The 10790-nt window shown below is 35.1% G+C and overlaps 2 protein-coding genes across 3 annotated transcripts in view; one reads left to right on the top strand and one right to left on the bottom strand.

Annotated features, from left to right (window-relative positions):
- The first annotated feature begins 1738 nt into the window (after positions 1-1738).
- LOC107655032 (ras-related protein Rab-7a) lies at positions 1739-4047 on the top strand. 2 transcript variants are annotated; one of them, XM_016442423.1, is made up of 5 exons: positions 1739-1895; positions 2636-2762; positions 2938-3156; positions 3236-3361; positions 3528-4047. In XM_016442423.1, the coding sequence occupies exons 1-5, from the start codon at positions 1843-1845 to the stop codon at positions 3612-3614; spliced, it is 612 nt and encodes a 203-aa protein (XP_016297909.1). In that variant the 5' UTR covers positions 1739-1842; the 3' UTR covers positions 3615-4047. The 2 variants fall into 2 exon arrangements, with proteins under 2 accessions (XP_016297909.1, XP_016297910.1); XM_016442424.1 differs by having other exon boundaries at positions 3236-3357; positions 3528-3601.
- A 1409-nt stretch (positions 4048-5456) lies between these two features.
- The window catches only part of LOC107655051 (host cell factor 1-like), a 22634-nt gene continuing 17300 nt past the window's right edge, over positions 5457-10790 (bottom strand). The window contains exons 23-29 of the mRNA XM_016442445.1: positions 10610-10790; positions 10164-10267; positions 9938-10075; positions 9648-9833; positions 7707-8004; positions 7547-7610; positions 5457-7117 (exon numbers count right to left, since the gene is read on the bottom strand). The exon at positions 10610-10790 is cut by the window's right edge and continues 13 nt beyond it. Of these exons, the coding sequence (XP_016297931.1) occupies positions 7078-7117; positions 7547-7610; positions 7707-8004; positions 9648-9833; positions 9938-10075; positions 10164-10267; positions 10610-10790 (1011 nt within the window). The 3' untranslated portion in view covers positions 5457-7077. The remainder of the gene's footprint in view (positions 7118-7546; positions 7611-7706; positions 8005-9647; positions 9834-9937; positions 10076-10163; positions 10268-10609) is intronic.

Here is a 10790-nt window from a genome sequence, read left to right as displayed (position 1 = left end):
GTAACATTTCCGTCACACGCTTGAGGTATTCGGCCAATCACAACGCACTGGATAGCTGGCCAATCAGAGCACACCTCGCTTTTCAGACCTATGTGCTTTGTAAAAATCGATGCGTTTCAGAAAGGCGGGGCATAGAGGAGAAACAATAATGTACAGTATGTGGAAAATAATGTGTTTTTTGAACCTTAAATCACATAAACACATTTCATTACACCAAATACACCAAATAATGTTATTTTTAGCAACATCATATGACCCCTTTAAAAGCTATCCTTACAAAACAGTACTGTACTGGTACCATAGTATGGTATCACATGTCTACACCACTGTACTTTGATATAATATGATGCTGAATTATTAGGCTATTAAATGTATGATCAGAGCTGGGTAGATTACTTTCAAATTGTAGTCCATTACTGATTCCAAATTATATGACAAAAATTGTAGTTAGTAGCCTAATGTATAGGCCTAATCCAGTGCATTATACATTTTAGGTAATAGGCTAATCATACTACTTTTAGATTACTTTTGACCTAACTCATTTATCACATTTATTTAAATAGGATAATCTTGTACCATATTTATATAAAAAACTGAAAATATATTCCATTCTTTGTTATTAACAACATGAAGTGCATTAAAAATTACATTAAGTCAAGGTTTCCCAAACTGGGGTTCCTGAAGGAACTGCAGGGGGTTCGTGAGTTTATTGAAGCTAATAACTGAATCATAAAAATTTAAAATTAAAATAGGACCTAAAAAATTTAAAAATAACATAAAAATAAAGTGCTTACTAAAAAAAAGACGAACACTGCAATAACTTACAGTAGCCTATGTTTAAGTCATCCGAGGTAATTTTCACTAAAATCGATATGAAACAAACAAGAGTCAGCAATGTGATACAAGAGACATTAAAAACAGTGGCATTAAAAATTTTATATTCATCAGACCAAATGGAGTAGCCTAATTTAAAACCTAATTTTGCTCATTTTCAAACAGCCTTTAAAGTTCATTCTAAACCTGTAAAGTTTAAAAAAAATCAAAAGCACGAACTGTACCTCTGTTAAATGAATTTTGGCTAATGCCCTTTAATTTTAAATTCACACTTTGTTGTTTCAATTTCTTTTTATAGCTGTTTTTTTTTTCTATTTGAGCTTGCACAATGGTAAAATTGTAAAATATTTCAAGAACTTGCTGAATATTGTAATTTTGAAAGTTTAATTTAAAAATCAACAATTTACTTTAAAAAAACAGCGCCATTTCATCGATTTATTCATTCATTCATACGCTGAACATGGACGACAGAGATTAGCCTATCTAACATCTGAATGGCGCTATTGACCAATCGGAATTTAGTAGCCTAATTCCGAAGTGTTAATTTCTGCATTTTCTAATGCATTTTACTGCATTTTTATTTCAAGCCATATTCGACTATACCGAATATAAACGATAATATATATTAACCTACATAAATAAATGCTGAAAAACGTTAATTGTTAGTTCATGGTGGTCATTTTTGGCCTACTTTAAAAAAATGAAGAGCAATGCTATATGACGACTAGTAGCCTATTTTCAAATACCAGAGAGATCATAGAATTTAAAACAGCCCAACAGGCCAAGTCTAACATTTCTGATAGCCTACACCACCTGTTTAGTTTAGCAAGTCGTTTGTTTACCTTACACTGCTAAGGTGGTTAACCATTACCTATTTTACTGTGTTTTCTTATGGATCCGTGATACGAACAGGACATTACAGTCTGAAATGCAGAATGAAGAAGTGTTGTCTGAGATGAGTTCCTTCATGACCTCCTTTCATTGAAAACAGCTTTGGTTATTTTTATCATGACAGAGTGGAGCACACCACACTTGAAAGTCATTCTTATCGGAAACTCTGGGTGAGTGTCTGTCTTAGAAAGTTTTGATGGTAAATCTGCTAGTGAAGCATGTATGTGTAGACCCACATGCAATTCACATAAAAGGCAATATGAACAACTTTTCCAGTACAGTCCAGAATACTTCTGAATGAACAACAAAGACATGAATGCTACCATTTGGTATCACTATGACTATAATTTTGATGTTTCTGAAAGAATGTTATACCTTTATTCACCAATGTTCCATTATATTGATTAAAAAACCTGTAAATACATTTCAATTATTTAAAAAAAAATGTAAAGGACAGTAATGGCTACTGAAAATGGAGCTTGCCCATCATAAATAACAAATAGCATATTTAAAAATATATATTACTTTTTTTTTAAAGTTATTTAAAACTTATTATAAATGTTTTTCATTGTATTTTGATCAATTAGTTGTTTCATTATGTACAAAATAATTTTCTTTGAAAAACATGTTTCAAAGTGATTCCAGTGATTCCAAACTTTTGAATACCAGTGTATTTTGATCTAAAAACAAAGACCAATATACTGTTAAACAAAAAATAAGGAAGTACAGAAAGAAACTAAAAGCAGTGTTACTCCCTAAACATGGAAAACCTCAACAGCTGCTGGTGTTTCTAAAAAATTTGGAACATTGGTTCTGTAACTCAATGTTAATGCACTGTATTGTGTTTAGTATAATTACACAGTTAATTCTCTGGTCATTTCGTTTTCCCTGTTTCTTTTTGTTTGAACAGAGTGGGAAAGTCTTCATTTATGAGACGGTTTGTCCACCATCGCTTTACTAATTTGTATCGCGCCACAATCGGGGTAGATTTCCTTACTAAAGAAATCACTATAGATAAAAGATCAGTGATTCTTCAGGTGAGATACATTTACTTTCATTTATGTTAAACCCACAGTTTTTCCAAAATAAAACCAACATTCACTTCATGTCATACACGGGATCCACAGATAGTTTTCATTACAGTAACACAGGTTACACCGAATAGGGCTCTACAAACTGTCATGCAATAATACTCAGCTGTTCTTGCACCAGATCTGGGACACTGCAGGAACAGAGAGGTTTCACTCTCTGGGTTCCACTCTGTATCGTGGAGCTCACTGCTGCCTTCTAGTGTTTGATGTTACCTCGTCCGTCTCCTTTGATGCACTAGACGTCTGGAAGAAAGAGTTCCTGGTGCAGGCATGTCCCTCGGACCCCTCTGCATTCCCTTTCATAGTGCTCGGCAATAAAATTGACTTGGATTATCGTGAGGTTAGCTATCGATATTGAATTACGAGCGATAAGATCTAATGACTTTGCTTAATAACTGATAGCAGGCTTTGATTGACAGGTGTCCCCAAGCAAAGCCCAGCAGTGGTGCAGTGAAATCGGAGCTGAATATTTTGAATGTAGTGCCAAGGAAGACATTGGCGTAGACACGACTTTTCACAGTGTGGCACGAGCAGCCCTGCAGTATGTGAGTTCAAGCTGTCTATAAACAAGACTAAATCAGGATTTTTAACAAATACTTAATTTTGTTTTTGATCAGAGACTAGCCAGGGATAATTGAACATTTCATACTTGGCTTGTACCAAAAAAGCAGAAGTATTAAGTTATAGTTGTTTGTGCCACACTTTCTACAGCTCATAAGACACCATGTGGAAAATGGAGAAGACATCCAGATTACACAGAAACAACAGAAGAAGCCAAATAAAAAATGCTATTGTTGAAGCAAGGACAAACTCCTGTGCTACTCTTAAGTGTTAAGGCCTGTTCACACCAAGGATGATAATTATGATAACTGTAACAATAAATGTTCTAGTTCTGAGAAAAATGAAGTCCACAACAGCTATAAGAATGACTACACAGAAGAACGATATCTTTGGAATCAGTTTCAAAAGTTTTTTTTTTTTCAGCTGATGAATGATAAAAATATGGAGTCAATCAGAATCCACCCAACTTTAAAGAGCTTGATTATTTAAAGTGGCAGGCGACAACTGCAGTGCGTCATTATAATAAACAGAATGTTGTCCATTGGTGTGGATGTTAATATAGTTATTGTTTTCAGTGTGAATGGGCAATTAATCTATAGAATTGTCAGCGGAATTAGACAAAAATGTTAGCTGACAGTTTTTTTTAAATTGTAAAACTAGGTGCAAATCAGGGTTGCCAGGTTTTCACAACAAAACCCACCCAATTGCTACTCAAAACTAGCCCAATCACGTTCCAGGGGGTAAAATATATGTAAAATAAACGGTTTCCCTCATAAAATTCGCATTCCAGGGGTCGCTTCAACCCGCGGCAACAGTATTAAAGTGCCCCTATTATGGGTAATGAAGGGTTCATATTTTGGTTTTGGGAGTCCCCAACAACAGGTTGACATGCATGCAAGGTCAAAAAACACTTTAATTGTCTTATAATGCATTTATTTTTTTACCTTACTTGTTCAACCACTCCCAAAAGATTCGCTCAGCGATTAATTTTTCCAAACCCCTCCTTTGAGTGACGCTACTCTGCGGTGATTGGTCGATTGGTCTCATTTTCATTTCATCATGAGCCTGTAATGCCTGATAAAGCAGCGTTTGTGAGCGCAGTGCTGTTTTGTGTACAGCGTTACTGGGGAAACCGCTCCAAAAGCGGCACCTAGTGGCAAAAAATGAATTTGAATTTTCATTCAGACCAACGCGAAAAGACCAACAAGTGGGCGGGCAATATGCTAATGTTTCATGTTGATGTCAACATGAAACGGCTTGGGATTCATTTAAAAAAAGACTCGGTTCAGTGACTCAAGAGTCTACTCTTTCTTTTGAGAGACAATAACTTTATACACGGTGCACTTTCAGATTTAAAACTTTGCTGGATGTTTTCATTCACTTAGAGCTGTGTTACACACTGCATGAAAGGTCATTTTCAAAAATCCATAATAGGGGAACTTTAAAATAGCCCAATTCCGCGGGAAAACCGCGAACTTGGCAACACTGGTGCAAATGCACATCGTGATTACAGTTACACCATTTTAAAACACTATTGATGAAAATACAAGGAAAAATGACACTGCAACAGTACAATGCCCAGTTTTTTTTCATATAAAGGAAGTATATGATAGTTTCACCAAGTTAAGAATGTCAAGTCACAAAGAATTTTTCTAATTTTTGTGAAACGTTTAAACAAAATGTTTCTCGTCAAAAAATTTCTAGTTGACTAAAACGCTATTTTCATTTACTAAAATTAGCCATTTTAGTCGGTGTAAAACTACAATTAGTTTAAAGGATATTTTCATTAAAAAAAATGATCTTGATTAATGTATGTGTAAAAAGACATGAAAATAAAACCGCATGAACTACTTCATTTGAATACTATGCTGGGATATCATTCTTTTATTTCAGCTGAAATAGCTCCATATTAAATGCAAACGAGTCAACCGGTTTATCTATTCAGCTTTCTGAAAAGTGTTCCATCAAATATAGCTACTCAAATTCACAGCAATTCTGGAAGACACTAGGGGTGGAACGAAATCTCAGGATGTGCTGCATGAAACTAAAGAAATCAGTCAAAATTAATCAGGGAGACAGTTTATATTTCTGTTTCTTTTATAAGTCAAGACAAAAAAGGCAATCAGGAGATGACCAACATGTAAAAACGTTGTACAGGTAAATATATAAAAGGCCAGGATATCATCTTCACTTCTTGCGTTATGAATTAACTATATTACAGTCGAATCCGAACTTGGCTTTCACCAAGAGTGAGTACAGCCATCCTCACCCACATGGAGACATACAGGTATACACTGAACATTTAGTTTGCATACCTCAGATAATCAAAGGTGAAAAAAAAAAGTAGAAATTTATCTTCACATGGACAACTTCCTTCACAATCTAGGGCAGAGAAAATTCTACAAATTTATGTTGTGAAAAAGTTAAGAGGACAAGCCAGAGGAAGGGAAAAAGCTGAGTGTTTACTAATAAACGGCGGTTTGGTAAAGGTGAGGAATAAAAAAAAAAAAAAAAAGTTTTACGATTTTTACATCTGAAGGTTTGGCATACACAAACACAGTGGAAACAAGCATAGAAATCTTCAGTAAACAAAGTAAAAGCCCTTCAGATGTTTACATTTGTTTACATCTTTTCAGCTGTAGCACATCACCACTCAACTTGAGCACAAACACAATGTCTTTCCTTATGTAAAAGTACTTGACAAGAAAACGGCCCATCCAAAAGGCCTTCTTTCCACAAATCCTTAAATCAATGGGGATGGCCAAGAATTTTTAAAACATAAAAAAATCAAAGTAGTGAGTTTAAAAAAAAAGAAAAAAAAAAAAAAGCACACAGACATACACATACACACAGGAGAAAAGCTTTAAAAATACAAAAATAAACTACACAAAAGATCTTCTCCATCATAGCTTGCTAATTTTTTGGGAAGTTTTGCTTTCCCCCTTTTTTTTTAATTTGTATTTTTTTGTTTGTATGGCAAATCTTAGTTCTAGCAAAGTCTCTGTCCTGCCAGTAATGTACTTCCATGGCCACTTCTTTATCTGCAGTTCTGCCTCTATTTCTGCTCAATGCAGAAGTGCAGACTTCACCAGGAGGCTGGAGTCCAGAACGATTCCTTATGCAGATCTTATTTCACTGAGCCGTTCAAGTGAAAAATATCCCCTCTTGTCTGAGGACAAGTGCTTGATTTGCCCCCCCCCCCCCATTTCTCACATGAAAATAACATCAGTCATCTCCAATCAGAAATCCAACCGCAGTGTCCACACATTTAACGTGAACTAAAACTTCTCACTGAAGTCCATCGCAGAAAAGAGAACTACTTCATTTGAGCCCAGCTGACAGAACAAACATTACAAATATCTTAAAACTGGTGTTTGAATTTGCTGAAGCAAGATATAGGTTTTGAAAGAAATGGGGGAGAGCAGAAAGGAAGACTCTACAATGGAAAAAGCAAATTAGTTTTTTCTTTCTCCCACTCCAAGTATGTTGAAAAATACTCAAAAATAAGCAATGTGCTTTTCTCCATTCATACTATTAAAAAGAAAAAGGCTTTCCCAAGAAACTGTATTCTTAAACACTATTTCCTTGCAGATTTTGTGCTGTTTTGATCGATGGTTACAGTTGAAGACGTGTTGAATCCAGATGGAGCGTTAGGAGTAGTGTAAGTCTTTCTGGTCTTGGAGGACAAACGGAGAGGTGCTCACTGGTCCATTCTTGCTTTCTTCTGACCAGTCCCTTTCCTGTAATAAAATATACAAGCATTTTAATAATCAACCATATTTCTACTACTGTTTAAAATTTCGGGGACAGTAATATTTTTTTAAAGAAATTAACACCTTTATTTAACAAGGATGCTTCAAATTGATTAAATATTTATATGATGACATTTATAAAACAGTTGTGCTGCTTAATATCATCTGTACACACGTACGTCAGTGTCACATGATCCTTAAAATGTGTCACTGACGTGATCAATAAATCAGCACAATAGAATGATTAAGGATCATGTGACACTAAAGACTGAAGTAACGGCTGCTGAAAATTCAGCCTTGCCATCACAGAAATACATTACATTAAGCATTAAAAAGGAAAACAGCTTAAATAGTAATATTTAACATTATTACTGTATTTTTGATCCAATGCACTTTTCTAATACTGGAGACACTCACGTATCTGGTGAAGTAACTGCTCTTTTTGGGGCAGGCTTTGCAGAAAGGCCATCTTTGTTAGACTCTACAAAGCAAGAGGTGAAACAAATCAATTGTTAAAAATCGACCTTGTCACTACCTGAAACAAAAACCTTTCTTGTCCACCCAAGCAAACCTTTACCTTGCAGCCATCGCACTTGTGTAGCCGGGCCATAACCTTTCTCGTTGCGTGCAGCGATGCGGAAGATGATGGCGGGTTTGGTGGTGTAGTCTATGTGGGCATTGGACAGGCTAGAGGACAGGACCAGGCAGGAAGGATTTGGCCCACAGTAAACACGCATGAAGGCAAGCTGGGCCGGGGCCGAGGGTTTCGCCTCGGTGGTCTGGCTGCTCTGGATAGCCAGATAGACAGAATACTCCGTGATCTTTCCTGATGTCACGGATGGAGGCTCCCATGTAAGGTGTGCACCGTCTGGACTCTAAGGAGAGAAATAAGTAAAGAAAGGATGCGTTTTTATGCGTGTACTGATACTTTTTTTTTTTTTTTTTTTTTATATATTAAATAAAATGTTTTCAAAATGTTTATTTAAAATTTGTTTGTAATTATTTTACAATATTACAGTTTTTACTTTATTTTTAATTTTAAAAGATGTGGCCCTGGCGAGCAGAAACATTAAAAATCTTACCAACCCTGAAGTGTTAAACAGTAGTGTAAATTGTGTTGGTCAGCAATAGGTTAAAACATATACACTGCTGTTCAAAAGTTTGGGATAATAAAGATGTTTAATGTTTTTTTTTTAATGGAGTTTCTTATGCTCATCAACGCTGTATTTATTTGATCAAAAATACAGAAAAAAAAACCTAATATTGTAAAATATTATTGCAATTTCTAGTATTTGTTTCCTATTTTAATATACTTTAAAATATCATTTATTATTTAAAATAACTCTTTTCTTTTTGATTATTAAAATGTAATTTATTCCTGTGATCAAAGCTGAATTTTCAGCATCGTTACTCCGGTCTTCAGTGTCACATGATCCTTCAGAAATCATACTAATACGCTGATTTATTATCAGTGTTGAAACTGTTGTGCTGCTTCATATTTTTGGAACCTATGATACTTTTTTTCTTTGATTCTTTGAATAAAAAATAAAGTCTTTACTATCACTTTATAGATTTAACACATACTTGCTGAATAAAAGTATTAATTTCTTCTTCAAAAAAAAAAAAGACTGACCCCAAACTTTTAAATAGTAGTGTAGGCTTTTATTATCAGTGTTGAAACTGTTGTGCTGCTTCATATTTTTGGAACCTATGATACTTTTTTTCTTTGATTCTTTGAATAAAAAATGAAGTCTTTACTATCACTTTATACATTTAACACATACTTGCTGAATAAAAGTATTAATTTCTTCTTCTTCAAAAAAAAAAGACTGACCCCAAACTTTTAAATAGTAGTGTAGGCTATATTGTAACACAAAATTTTTATTTTGAATAAATACTGTTATTTTTACATTTTTATTTATCAAAGAATCCTGAAAAAAAGTATCACAGGTCCCAAAAATATTAAGCAGGACAACTGTTTCCAACATTGATTATAAATCAGCATATTAGAATGATTTCTGAAGGATCATGTGACACTGAAGACTGGAGTAATGAAAATTCAGTTTTGATTCACAGAAATAAATTGCATTTTAAATTATATTAAAATAGAAAACTGTTATTTTAAATTGCAATATTTCACAAAATTAGTTTCTTCTGTATTTTTGATCAAATAGAGCCTTGAGCATAAGAATCTTCTTTAAAAATCTTACTGATCTCAAACTTTTGAACAGCAGTGTACATTGGACAAAACATTGTTAAAGAAATATCATAAGCCATACTAAATTAAACATTAAAGTTAATTAATTAAATCAGTTTGGCTTATTTAATTATTCTAAATTATTCTATTCTAAATGCAACTGAAAGCAAATTAAGTAGGCTAAACAATCATTCTATTTTTAAACTTTTCCTTAAATCTTTGAAAATCAGAAATCTGTCAAAATCAATTTTTGTAAAACAAAATTAAGGCCTAAAAAAAATGTCCTTTATTATAAAACCATATGTAACAGTAAGTGCAAACCTTGCTGATCTTTATGGCACATGGTGCCCCTGGGAAGCCCGGTAAACAGGTCTTGAAAGCAGATATTTCAGAAAAGGCTCCACGCCCACATGTGTTTATACCCGCCACACGGAACTTGTAGGCCGTCCCCGGCTGAAGGTCCACCCTCTTCATCTGGCTGTAGTCAGGGATTGTGCCAGAATCATCCTGCAGCATAATACACAAGTTCTGTCAGTATACTTACTTTTACAAACAAGCAATGACACAAGGTCTTAAAATATGGTTAGAAGTAGAATCTCATTGTGGCTCACCTCAACATAAGCGGCGTCATCTGCAGGCATGTAGAAATGTGTTACAACCATATTGGTCACTTTGACAATGCCAACATCAAACCACTGGTTTTCTTTCTTCACTTGAGGTTTGATGGTAATAGTGGGAGGGTTTTGCTTCTGTGGGGGAAAAACAGAAAACAGGATTTTGAACTATTCTTTTGCACTTCTGTGCATATTACCGTGATTCTTTACCCATGAAACTTACCGCAGCCTCAATACCATTGGCCACTTGAGTCAGAGCAGCAGCTGCCTGCATCTTAGCTGGACTGGCAACTACTGCAGAGGCTAATGTGCTGGATGGAGCCAAAGCTACAAAGGAAATAAACAGAATTAATGGAAATAAACAGCAAATTTGTCGTCACATCTTGAAATTTTATTTAAATAAATGTCATGTTTTATCTGTAAGCAGCCTATTGTCAAAAGTGTAGCGAAGTGAATCGCAGCTCACACGTCACATTCAAACCAAGCAGCTTTCAGTTGGTCAACGCAGTAAATAAGCAGTAAGCGTGACCAACTTTAACAACAGGTAATGTGACCGAACTTTAGAAAAAAGCACATTTGAGTTACTGCATAATTATACTATAATAATGGTTCAAAACGACTAACGTTGATACTAATCGATACTATTGAAAAGTGAAACTTCACGCATACTCTCTGCTGAGGTGTTAGGCAGCAGTCCGACTACTGTCCTTGTGGCAGCGGCGGCGATCTCGCTGTGTCCATTGCTTTCTGAGGAGGGGTCATTTAGGCTGTCAGCTGGAGCCAAGCCCTCAGTGGGCAGTGCGGCCTGGGCAGCAGCTTGCTGCTGGGCTGCCTGGAGCTGCTGTTGCTG

This window comes from Sinocyclocheilus anshuiensis, unplaced genomic scaffold, assembly GCF_001515605.1.
Source record: "Sinocyclocheilus anshuiensis isolate Anshui unplaced genomic scaffold, SAMN03320099.WGS_v1.1 scaffold1072, whole genome shotgun sequence".
NCBI classification, from domain to species: domain Eukaryota; kingdom Metazoa; phylum Chordata; class Actinopteri; order Cypriniformes; family Cyprinidae; genus Sinocyclocheilus; species Sinocyclocheilus anshuiensis.
Note: the sequence above shows the minus strand (reverse complement) of the source record. Positions and strands in the feature narration are given on the sequence as shown.

What these genes read in the sequence shown, in the direction of transcription:
- LOC107655032 (XM_016442423.1), top strand. Translation starts at nt 1,843, where the DNA reads ATGACAGAGTGGAGCACACCACACTTGAAAGTCATTCTTATCGGAAAC. An exon ending in ATTCTTATCGGAAACTCTGG is followed by an intron (nt 1,896 to 2,635) that starts GTGAGTGTCTGT and finishes TTGTTTGAACAG; the next exon opens with AGTGGGAAAGTCTTCATTTA. An exon ending in TTGACTTGGATTATCGTGAG is followed by an intron (nt 3,157 to 3,235) that starts GTTAGCTATCGA and finishes TTTGATTGACAG; the next exon opens with GTGTCCCCAAGCAAAGCCCA.